At 45.8% G+C, this 13021-nt stretch overlaps 1 protein-coding gene across 2 annotated transcripts in view; it reads left to right on the top strand.

Annotated features, from left to right (window-relative positions):
- Window positions 1-13021, top strand: part of Pcsk6 (proprotein convertase subtilisin/kexin type 6) — a 190139-nt gene that overhangs the window by 39850 nt on the left and 137268 nt on the right. For both annotated transcript variants that reach the window (XM_021235532.2, XM_021235531.2), the window contains exon 2: window positions 9232-9336. In XM_021235532.2, coding sequence (XP_021091191.1) covers window positions 9232-9336 — 105 coding nt within the window. The remainder of the gene's footprint in view (window positions 1-9231; window positions 9337-13021) is intronic.

Genomic DNA, 13021 nt, shown 5'->3' with positions numbered 1-13021 from the left:
CAAGGGCAGGCTTCGGGAGCGATAAGGAAGGCTCTGCAGTGAGAAGCTGCAAGTCTACTACCCATTCATTTGGAGACCTTGAAGGGTGACGTTCCCACGACTGCTTATCAGCCGTTCCCTTGAGGGCAGATTTAGTTGCTCTAGGCTGGGGAGGTGGGATGATGTTTTCCTGGACTGTCCAAAATATGCACTTAGGCAACTCCCCACAGAGCCAGCTTTCTGGCCCCGGGGCTGGTGGACCGTTGGAAGACTCTGGATGTCATTTGGGGTAGATGCTGGGGCTCAGCAGTGGCCTGCTACACATCAGACATGGATGATTAGATTGGGGCTCCTCCTCCATTCCTTCAAATACCGCTGTCTTGAGGAATACAGGGTGAGCTCCAGCTGGCAGCACTATGGGGCTCACCCAAGAGCGAGGCTAAGTGCTAGTGCTTAAAATAAAAACTCAAAAGACTCCGCTCAGATAACTGCTCTCCCCGCCGTGGCTCTGCAGGTTCTCCGTGCTCCTCACATCTGGGGTGTGCGCCCCACGAATGAACTCCGGGCACCTGAGGGGATGAGCTGGGCCTTCTAGACAGCACAGCTGTGTCTCCCGGCTGCCAGCCATGAGTTGGTCCCTTGATTCCACAGCACAAAGCTCTCCAGCTTCACAGATGTCCTGGGAGGGGGACTGGTGGGAAGTGAGTACGGGAAGACAATAGTGGCCAGAAGGGAAGGGACCGGGGACAGTCAGCCCTGCCTCTGGACTCAAACTTTCCCTGAGCTATTTATACTTATCGGCAGAATGAGAAAGACAGCTCACCTGCATCTCTCTGGTGTCACTTGGAGCTGCAATTCTGAAATTGGCTTTGCTTTACTACGTTTTCCCAGCTTCTGTGTATCAGAGACCCTGACAGGTGCTGTAGTTTCCCCGCTGTTGAGATTTCAGCACACAGGGAAAATGGTGAGAGCTGTGATGGCTGCAGGTGGGCCAGCGGAGTCTGCCACATCTGGGAAGGCATCCTGGCGGCAGTGGTGACTTTAGAATAAGAGTAACAATAGCAGAGTCAGTGTCAGAAGACCAGCATGAGCTCACACAGGGGATGAAGCAGCAAGACAAGAGAAGGCTCTCACACTCGGGAGCCTCTCTGAAGGACAGAGGCCGAGCCTGTGGCAAAAGATGGCCTGGCATGGTGATGAAGATCTGAGCGTGCCCTGTGAGGGGCCTGCTGTGCTCTGTGACGGGAGGACCTGGGTGGGGCTGGAGGACCTGTGGGGGTGATGTGGAAGAGATGACTGGGCCGGCGCAGCACCCTGAGGCCTGCCCCTGTTGAATGTTGAATGGGGCAGTGGACGATTGAAGGGGCTGCTTTGAGAAGTTTTGGTGGTACCCACTGTCGCTATGGTGCTCCTCAGAAGGTGGCCAGGCTTGGGAAGGCGGGCAGAATGATGGTGATGCTCTAGTTGTGGTGGGAGTCGTCTGCTGACCCCGTGGATGCCGCTCCAAGCCTGAGGACAGGGGTGCTGAGAGTATGGCCCAGTCTCCCAACAGCTCAACCACGGCAGTGCCCGGTACTCAGGATCCATCTGGATGGAGGGAAGGGAGGCTCCAGAGCCAATGGCCCCAAGTTGAGCCCTGGCATGGGGGTGGGGTAGGATTTGGGGGGTAGGGGATCAGTCAGCTGGCAGGGAGAAGGAGCAGCCTCCCCTGCTCCGTCACCACCCAGACCTCCAGAACCAGAATCTCCATCTTGGGTAGCCCCCCCCCCCACCTCACAGCAGATCTGATGGAGCTGTTTGCCCGGTTCTGAAGTATACCACAGTGGGGAGCCATAGACCCAGGGCGTCTGAGTTCGGGCACTCAGCACTGGCTCCAGCAACCCATTTGGATGAGATGGTTATGAGAAAATCAAGGGCCGGGCGGTGGTGGTGCATGCCTTTAATCCCAGCACTCGGGAGGCAGAGACAGGCGGATCACTGTGAGTTCGTGACCAGCCTGGTCTACCGAGTGAGTTCCAGGACAACCTCCAGAACAATACAGAGAAACCCTGTCTCGAAAAACCAAAAAAAAAAAAAAAAAGAGGAAATCAAGGAGGATCTGCCTTTCTTTGGTCACAAGCCCTGCATAAACACACACACACACACACACACACACACACACACACACACACACACACACCTGAATGCTTATATATTTAAATATACAAACGTCTATATATACATATACATATGTAAAATACAACCTATATATGTGTGTATATATATATACACACACACTTGTACATAGTCATACATACACACATGTGTATAAATATACACATAGGAATATATATATGTATATATGGATTTCAATACTTGTGTATCTCACACACAGCAGAACAAAACAGGTCTTCATATAACACTGGAACATCCATCCACCCCCACACACATATACCCAGAGGCATAATGGAAAAGGTACCATCGAGCTTAATGCATGACTTCCATAATTTCCCTTAGAAATGGAGAAGAGTGGGCACTTGCTGAGGCGTGTGGCCTGATGTGGATAACCTCCTACCGAGGACAGACATCAGGTTTTTGGCATCTTCATGGCAACTCTTGGCCTTTAATTATTCCAAAAGATAGAGGTTTGATGGTGGAGAATCCTAACTGTATTAGTAACAAGACATGTGGTCTTGAAGAAATGACTACACTGTTCCGTACGCCTCTATTTGCAAGACGAGGTTAGACTTAACAGCTAGCTCCTGGGGTTGTGGATTCATCTGAACTGGAACGGGCATGCTCTCTGACGCTTGCCTTCTGAGCTGGGCACACTCAGTACAAGTTGGGGACAGCCAGGGACAGGATGCGGTAGTTGCTCCTAACTCCGTCCTCTCTTTGTACCTTCCTTGTATGCACTGGGTGCCTATATTATCTAGTGTATTTGAAATGTCTAATAGAGCCTCCTCTTAGAGAGAATTAAACTACGTTCGATTCTGCTCTCTGTGAGTTCTTTGATCTCATTTCTTCCTGTGTTCCGGTTGAGAACATTTAGCAAAGCCTTTAATGATGTTTTAATGATATTACCAATTTTACCAACTAATGTATATAGTTGCATATTGATGTCGAGTAGCAAGACGTGAGCATTTGATATTCGGCAAACTGTTTTATTGGTTAGTGCTCTCAGAGACTAATTCTGTGAAAATACCGTGGGCAAGAAAGGAAAAAGAAAGAGAACGTATTGAAGTTTTATGTTAATATTTAAGAAACAGTGCCTTGTAGCTTTGCTGCTGGTGAGCAGACAGAGCCTGGGAGGGGTAGAGCGGGGCAGGACAGGAAGGCCATAGGTCTGATGGGGCTAGATCCTGCTCCCACCCACACAGGGGAGGGGAGAGGAGCTGCCTCTGGGTGTGCATGGACGTGTGCGTGGCATCCGGTGTGTGTCTGCAACAATGTGCCATTTGGAGACTGGCCAGAGAAGTGGCATGCAGACTTGTGGCCATATGAGCAGAGCCAGTGTCCGGCATGGATATCCCAGCCTGTGGCCCAGAGACGGCAAGCAGCCCAGACAGCCAAGCAACCGCGTCAATATGAATGGGAGTCAACGAGTATAGGGATGTTTCTGGGCTGGGCGTGTAGCTCCGTGGTGCACGCTGAACATATATGAGACTCTGTGTTTGGTCCCCAGCACCAGGTTTCTTCCAGAAAAGGCTTTGTGCTTTCTGCTTCTGCCTCTTCTGTCCCTGGGAGTCCCTTGCTAGCCAGGGATCACCTTTCATAGTGGCAGGTGTGCACAGTCAACCTCAGCCTAAAGACGTTAAATAAAAAATTCTAAAGCACTTTATACTTCATAGCTTATGTTGCTTTGTAATTGTAGATATATTTATGGTTGTTCTAGTTTGTTATCGATTGCTATGCCTAATTTTATTAATGTATTGTGAGTATGTATGTATGGGGGAAATCATAATATCTATGGGGTTTGATGCTGTTGGTAGCTTCAAGTGTCTTAGATTGGAGGCTCCTATATTCTTACAAGTGTAGCTTCTGCCCATTTGACCCCTGAAGGTCTACCAAGACAGTCATCTAAAGTCTTATTTGTGTGTTCATATGTCATTTTGTGTCAGTTATCTTTGCTTGTCTTGGACAGAATGGAGGTGTTGCTAATTAAGAAATTTGGGGAGCCTCCTACCCCACGTAACACTGGGGCCTCAGTCTCTCCATACCAATGACCTTATCTTGCAAAAGCAATGGCTGAGGCAGAGAGAGTCCGAGTCACAGGACAATGAGTCCCTCTGGCTAACCTGAGTCAGGGTCAGAGCGCTATCAGGTATCATCTGGTTGAGCCAAGAGAATGGACATCCCTGGGAGAGACTCTGTTCAAGCCTGGGGCCTGCCACCCTGATATCCTGCCTTCTCTCCTCATGACGACAGCCTGAGGTCAGAAAGAGCAGTTTCCAAGCCTCAGGAGTGCACCCCAAAGTCCGTGCTGCTGTGGCAGGCCAGGTGAGAATCCCAGAAGAGTGGAGACAGCAGAGAGGAAGCAAAAGGAAGTGTCTGCATAAACATGCAGGTGGTGTGTGACCAGCATACAAGTGGGCATGCACCCAGAGAGCAGGGACTGGGCAAATATCGGCACACCCCATTCTAGAGGTGACATTCACACTAGCCAAATGAGGAAGTAACCTGTGCCCACCAACATGTGGATGGATTTATCTATACAGTGCCATGTCCATCTCCTTAAAAAGCAAGGGAATTCTCACATGCAGTACAGCATGGATAACCTTGAAGTCATTGAGCTAATCAAAATGAGCCAGACACAAAGGGCCCGAGGCTGCATGGCGCCACTAAGTAGCTCACTGTGCTTGCAGCTAGCTCTGCGAGGGCAGGAGGATGCCTTGGCTGATGTTCCCTTCTCTTCTGTCACTTCTGCAGTGCAACTCCACCCTCCTGCTGAGTTGTACATGTGTCCAAACAGGTGTAGTATTGGCCACTGCTGGCCTGAGGCCATTTGCCTGGGTAGTATTATGAGGACCATTTGTTCCATTCCTTCTTCCAAGAGAACAGCTCATCATTCAAGACCTTGTGGGTCACTTCTAAGGATGATCTCAGGTGGCCAGAGATAGGGGGAGTGGGCGGCCTTGGGACTTTTATCAAGGGAAGGGATGGCACCCCTGGCTTGGCTCAGCTGCCTTGAATGGCCTCCAGGATAGCAGGTGGCTCTGCTTGGAATCATTTATTTGCCAGCAAATTTCATTCACCTGTTCAGCATTTCCCTAAGAGGGAACTGGCTTGAATGCAAACTTAAAAGGCCAACAGTTATATAACCCCCCCCACACACAGAAAATGATAGTGACTGTTCATAAGCACACTTATTTACTAATTACCGCTGTACAGTGGGGCTCCATGATTGCCTCTGGCTGGTAGCAGGTCCGCCAGGCTTTAACAGTCTTTCGGTCACTTGTTTGAAGAAGTGAGCAATGAGATTTACCTGCAGGAAAAGTGTCTGTGCACAAGACAGGGCAAAAACATTGATGTTTGTGACAGCAGAAGATGTCTTGATGTAAAAAATGAACAGAGAATAGGAATTGCAGATAACTGTTATGGGATGCTTAGTACCTATCCAGAGCCCTGCTTGCCACCCCCCAAATTAAGATACATGGGACTAGGATGATATAGGTTCATTTTATTCAGGGAGAAGTCACTTACATGAGAAACTGATAACCCATCATCAACACCCTGCTGCTGACCAGAACCTCGAGGGAGAGCAAGTCTGTCCCAGACCCCAGACCAAATCCCCCAAGCTCATGTTTACACCCATGACCACGTATGCACCTGTGACCACGTCGCAGGTGCGTCTGGTAGATCTCTCACTACAATTCCCCTTTTAGTCTAAAGAAAAAGATTTGGACTTGATACAAACTATACACAAATATAACAAATATCAAGTGTGCATGAGGAGAAGGAAACACACTTAAGATCTATCGCCAGTGAAGCAACAAGGGCAAAAGGCAAGAACTCCACATCCAGTCCTAGGGTAGAGGCATCACAGGGATTGCTATAGAGCTGTCCTAAACTGGAAAGCTTAAGTCTTGAACCTACTATTTCTATCTAGGAAGAGAGAGCAATAATTGTGACAGTCTCATCTTCAACCTCATCAAAGACCTGAGAAGGAAGGCAGCAATACTGGGGTAGGCAAGGCGCAGTGAAGACAGAAACAGCAGGCTACCTGGACAGTCACCCAAAGTTCTTCTGTAACGTTGGAGCATCCATCTTCAGCCCGTAGGCCGCAGTGTGCCTGGCAGACCTCTCAGTGAAGCAGGAAATTTTAAACTGTCCACCTGCATTGACAGTTTGTTAGCCATTTTTCTCTGTGTCCTCTAGAATGTCTGGCAGAGTCCTCCATGAAGCAGGAACCCTGCAGCAATGTCCTATCTTGTTTCAGCAGTCACTTTTCCTGTGGGTCCTGCATGTTCAGTTCATACAGAATACAGTTAAACAATCCAGACAAGAGCAGTTTCTTGCCCAAAAGGCTAGTCTCACCATGTCAAAGGCAAACTCCACAAGGAGTTTCTTTGATGTCCAGCTTCCTTTCTGATGCAGTTGGTGTTGCCAGGAGCAGTTGTGTCTCGCTGTTAAGAAAATCCCTAAACTGTTTTAAATACCATATTCTGTGGGTCTTTGAAAGGTTTGAAGAATGCCTATCCAACTGAAATTTATCCCTTTATATCTAGAAAGCCTAACTAACCTAGCCATGAGTTTTGGCTATTATAGGTAACTATCTATAATCTATACTTAATTATTATACATTACATTTTTAATGAGCTATATAAACACAATACCTAAACAAGAGGAGATATATGCATATAACAAAATTTACCTTAAATTTGTATCAATAAATGAAAATCCATACCAATGTAAGACATTCATTTCTATATCAGTTTCCTACTTTTTTCCTTTAGAAGGAGATTGACTGTGATCATTAACCATTTATAATCAACACCATTTAAATGAAAACAGATATTTATAAGCAATATTTGGGAATGTGGGTGTCGTTCTCTCCAAAGTGCTTCCTGCTGTTTTGGGCCACTGTCTTGGGGATCCTAAGAAGACTCAGAAATCCTGGCTGTAGTGGTCTGCAAGGCTGCCTTGTCCCAGTTGTTTTGAATGTTGGATCACCTGGGCCACTGCTTCATCAAACCATATTAGTCTGGAAAGAATCCACATTTTTCTTTTCTGTGGAAACACAAATAAAATCTCTTTTCCAAAGTAACATATCCTTATACTTAAATTTTGAAGTCAAGGCCAAGTGGGCGTGGTCAGCACTGCAGGTACATCTTATAGATCTCTCACTACACCCTATACGTAGGTCTTCCATTCAGATCTAGAAGCAGTCAACTTGCAAAGTGGTACTTAGTGTCTCATGAGGAAATGAAAACCCAGAGAGGGTCAGTCTAGGTTTTCCAAAGGGCTCAGGCAGCCTGATTTATCCCAAATTCACAGCATCACAGACCTTAAGAGAGGAATGGAGGGGCTTCAAATAGGAGCCAGAGAGCCTTTGCCAGCATCCAGTAATGGCTGTCACTTGTTAGCACCACCCTAGGCTCTCCCACTGAATAGGTGACATGCCACTGTCACGGTGGGCTCTCCCACTGTGACATGCAACTGTCACAGTACTTGATGTTCTTGGTGTGTGAGAACTGAACATGCCAGAACATGTTATTAAACTTTATTGTTTAGTAACAAAGGGCTTTCTCTTCAATGTAAGAACAGGAAGCAGTCAGGCTGCCAGTCTAGCTGGCAGGGAAAGCTGAGGTGGGCAAAGAACCCAGGAGAACCTCTTGCATGCTCACTTTCTTCTTGTGCAAAGATGTGGAAATGGTCACTATAGCTTCTAAATCCCTTGGTCCATCCTGGGGACTGTTGTGAGGTTACTCTAGAGAATTACAGTTGTATATATGTATGCATGGTATGTACAAATGGATATCATGTACATCTGAATATATATCATGCATATGATATATCATATATACATGTATACATACATGGCATGTACAAGTGGATATCATGTACATATGAATATATATCATATATACACACATATACACATGCATATATACATGGTAGGTACAAATGGATAGTACTATAGTGTATTATATACTTATAAATCATGTGTATGCATATAGATAGATATACCTACTGTACCTTTTTCTATACATACATGTCTATGATAAAGTTTAGTTTGTAAGTTAGGCACAGTAAGGTATCAACAATAATGACTAGAACAATGATAATAATGTGTCCATAAGACACAAATTACTTATTACTGGAGTTTCCATTAAATGTTTGCAGATCACGATTGAGTACAGATAACTCTGTAAGTGAAATGGTGGGTGAGGGCAGAGGTGGTTTCCTTAACCTTCAATCTGTCCCTGAGTCAGCAACTCAGCTGGCTGAGAAGGGCCACAGAAGTGTCTGTGTAGGTTCAGTCCATTTGCATTTTCAAGCTCTGATTTTGAGGATGGTGTCTAACCAGTGACAGCTAGGACAAGCAGGTCTCTGAAAGCTGCGTCCTCATGCTCAGGAGTCTTGTGACACTGGGCAAATCGACATGACAGGAGGGCGTGAGCTTTGGCCTTTCTTGAAGGTGAGGGAATCAGGACACATGGCTTCTCTTAGTTCCACCTACTCTCAAACAGACATCTGTCCTGAAAAACTTCCCATAATGGAAAACTAGGACACTGCAGGGGTCTGGATGTTCTCATCTGACCTCTTAAAGTCCCAGAGCAGATGGACTCACGTGTTTGCTTTGGCTTCCTCCTTACACTTGAGATTGAGTGTCCATTCTTAGAGATTTTGGTTTACTCATGGGGTGGAGAGGAAGGAGAGTGTTTATAATGAATATTTAGAGTAGACCTGACTTGACACTAACTTAGCTACCTCAGGGGTACTTGACCCAAGATAAACACTAATTCGTGTCTATAAAACTTGGCCACAATAGTATAAACTTAGACAATATTAACTGGTAACCTCTGATGGAGTGTGTGCTTCCTCAGAAACATTATCCAGGGTTGTTTATCTGAAAAGAACTTCCGGTTCATAAACACTGACTGCGTGCCAGAGACACAGGTGGGGAGCAGGGCAGGAGGATGTCTCTACTGGAAGCCGAATGCCCCAGGCAATGGGAAGTGCCCATGTATGCATGCATTCGTGTAGGAGAGCTTTTGGAGCTGTCTGCCAGGCTGTATGGAGGAAGGTAACCTACTTCTTGTTTTGCAGATCGGGAATCTGGACGATTACTACCATTTTTACCACAGCAAGACCTTCAAGCGATCAACCCTGAGCAGCAGAGGCCCTCACACCTTCCTCAGAATGGACCCGCAGGTACATGCTGGGCAGGGTTCCTTCCAAAGGACAAGAGTGTCTGGCTCTGCCCTCCTGAAAGCGAACAGTAATGTGATTCTATTTTTTAAAAATTAGCTTCAGTATCTACTTGAAATACGAACCGTAATGTGATTCTATTCTTTAAAAAATTAGCTTCAGTGTCTACTTGGAATAAAACCTAGCGGAGATACAGAAACATGTCAGATCCACTAAATGCCACTGGTTTTTGTGTCTTTGTCAGAGAAAAATACTCGACTTTTGTTAAAATGTTGAAATCTACCAATATTTTAAAAATAAATAGGGTTTGGGAGATATCTCAGTGGTAGAGTCCTTGTCCAGCATGCACAAGACCCTAGGTTCCACCCCCAGTACTGTAAAAGTTAGTTTAATGTTACAAAAGATGAATATATGACTCTTACCCATAAATCAAAACCCTTAAAGCAAGTATTTAATAATGAAATTAATGATCAGACAGAGAGAAACTCTTTCCTGGTTATTATAATACATATCTTAATGGCTGTCATAGGCTCAAATACCAGGGCAGTAAGTGTGGCTCTTTCTAAGATGTAAATCAATTCATCTGAAAATTTTTTAGGTAGCCCCTATTGACTGAGTCAGTCAGTTATGCTTCCTTCCTACCTATATTTGAAATTAATGTTGGCAAATATCAGTCAGTAGACAGGAAAGCTGGTGGCCCTCTCACAAGTTTGTTTTTTCAGTAGGTTCTTACAAATACCTGCCGGGTGGCGTATTCCACCTACAGTAATGATGGTGAAGCTGGCAGCTGGGCTGACCAAAATAATGAAGCAATAAATGTGATCTGTCGTAGGGCAGCAAGCTGTGTGGGAAAAGGACATTCGTATGAGAAGCAGTACTAACCACAAAGAAGTGTGGCCACTGAGAGGCCATCGTTTTAAACATAGTAGTCATCTTAAAAGCAGTGTGCTAAATGTCAGTCTAAACCCACTGTCTGGTACACAAAAGGATTTCAGCAATTCCCGGAGACCATTTACGATAAAGTTTCCATGGAAGAAGAGTTTCTGATGTTGCCACAAGCCACTCCACTGACAGTCATGGCTTCATTGTTGACGGAGCTGCGGGCAGGGGTGGGTGGGAGGGTGGGGCAGTTCATCCCTGGTCACAGTGATGAATTACTTTGTGCTGGGGCCTCACTCTGAGGGCATCCTGGTTTGAAGTACAGGGGAAGTAGTCCCCATGCATGTAACTGGGCTGTGAAAGACAGAATATCCTGAGTGTGTGTGTAAATCTGTTTTGCAGGTTGGTGGATGAGATGGATGGATGGACCAATTGACAGACTGGTCAAGGGATGGACGAATGGATGGGCACATGGATGAATGGGTTTATGGGTGTGTGATGGGTGAGTGAGCGGATAGATAAACGTACCGCCGATGGAGGGGTAGATGAAATGGATGGATGCATGAGTGATGGGTGCATGGGTGAATGAACAGGTGGACTCATAAGGTGGATGGATGAACAGATGGATAAACTCAAGGATGGATGAATAAATAGAAAGATACAGATAAAAGACATTCTGCTATTCCTGTTAGTCCTTCAATAAGGAAAGGGATTACATATCTATTAGCAGATTCTTATGTGTCTGGGCATTTTAATGCACACCATATCACCTAATTACATGGGGTTATGATTATGTCTACTTGTGTTCACTATACGGAACCCGAAGAAATGTTTTCCAAAGGAGCGAGGACATTTCCTTCCCTGAGGAAGCGAAGCCATGCCGTAGCAGCTCACATTTCCAGAATGAGAGCAAGTAGGAAAGAGTGGGCCAACCAACCCTCAGGTGTAGCACGAATTCTAATTGGTCTTAGTAATAAAAATCCAGAGTCAGATATCAGGGGGTGAAAGCTGAAAGATCAGAGCAGCAGAGCAGCCAGACACTAGAGTTCTTTTTTTCGGTTTTTGAGACAGAGTTTCTCTGTATTGTTTTGGAGGCTGTCCTGGAACTTGCTCTGTAGACCAGGCTGGCCTCGAACTCACAGAGATCCGCCTGCCTCTGCCTCCTGAGTGCTGGGATTAAAGGCGTGCGCCACCAACGCCCAGTGCAACACTAGAGTTCATATCTCTTCTAAATCCTCAAACTGAAAAGAGACTGAGTTCCTGTCTCCTACGGCCTTATATTCCTCTCTCCGCCTAATATATCACTTCCTGTCTGTCTGCACAGACCTCCAGACCTCTATGGTTAGCTAGTGGCTCCTCTACCATCTGATCTTCAGGCAGGCTTTATTTGTTAGAGTATAAACAAGATATCGCCACACTCAGGGTCATATAGAGACGGGCAGCAGGGCACCTGGTTCTAAACGGGCGCAGTGTAATGGGTCCTGTGAGGTTGAAAGTGACCTCTCACCTGTCATCTTAGAGGAGAACTAAGCTAACAAGGGAATCACCACCCCATTACCCACTACAATTTCACTCTGAGCAAGCAGTTGATGTGTCCAGTAAAGACGGCATGCATTTATTCATCTGAAGTCTTCAGCGTCTTTAAATTCCTACCTCTCCGGGAGTTAAAATCTGGGGCTAAATATTTGTATGGAAAAATGTTCTGATATGAGTGCTCTTTGCCAAGAGGCTTGTCCCCCGACCCCCTGTCAATGGGCTTCCAAGAATTAAAACTGCTCCTTGATGTTCAGACAGATAACCGTCAATATAGGAGACACAGAATATGTTGTTTCCTTCCTGTTTTTAAACCTTTGTGGTATTTTCTTTGGGTTAAGGGGTTGAATGTAGGGCCTCCCATATGCTAAGCGAGTGCTCTACCACTGAGAAATGTTTTCAGTCTCCTTTTGCATTTTTTATTTTAGAACCAGAGTCTAGATAACTTGCTTTGGCAGAACTTTTGATCCTCCTGACTCAGCCTCTTGAGTAGCTGAGATGACAGACAGACAGCCCTGGCAGTGTTAAACCCTCCTAAGGTCCCTCCCTGGGCGTTCTTTCTTCTCCACAAATATCAACTATATAATCATGGAATGCAGAGCTGTTCAGCAGGTCCCATACTGGCGAGGCCACAGTGAGGCTAAGACAGAAGGTTTTCCCATGGGCCACGCAGGCAGGGTGGTGGGGACATAGTCCAAGGGGTTCCAGTGAGCCACTGTACCCTGCAGTTGTGTTCTTGAAGGGAGCAGAAGGAAGGACAGACTTCCTAGGGCAAGGCTCTGGCAGTTAAGTTTTTCCAAATAAAATTCCCTTTTACCCAGTTTCGTAGCTCCTGGCAGGGCTGCCATCAAAGATCCTGCCAGTAAAAAATAAAGAGGAGAAAGGTGAAAAGCCCGACCATCCCAGCCCTGCCTGCAACCTGCCGGTGATTGGCTGATGGTCTCCCTGAGTTCTAATTAAAGCTTCAACGCCCGGAAAAGCGTATAAACCAATTAGGAATTCAGAACCACAAATGAAATACCTCTGTTTACATAGTCTAGTTTTAAGGCAAGCCAAATGAATCAGCTGTCCGTCTGATGAATATTTACTTTACCTAGTCATTTCCAATTAACTATTTGATGAAATTAGCTGCTTCATAGAATTATGTAGCCTTGTTCTCTTATCTGAACCATTTTCTTACATTAGCAAAGCCTTTTTATGATACCTTTACATCTGGCACATTCTGTAATTAATATTATTAACAAAAGGAAAAGATGATATAATATTATTCAGAGAC

This window comes from Mesocricetus auratus, unplaced genomic scaffold (assembly GCF_017639785.1).
Source record: "Mesocricetus auratus isolate SY011 unplaced genomic scaffold, BCM_Maur_2.0 Super-Scaffold_4256, whole genome shotgun sequence".
Classification (NCBI taxonomy): Eukaryota; Metazoa; Chordata; class Mammalia; order Rodentia; family Cricetidae; genus Mesocricetus; species Mesocricetus auratus.
The sequence above is the reverse complement of the archived record's forward strand: the minus strand, read 5'-3'. Positions and strand labels throughout refer to the sequence as shown.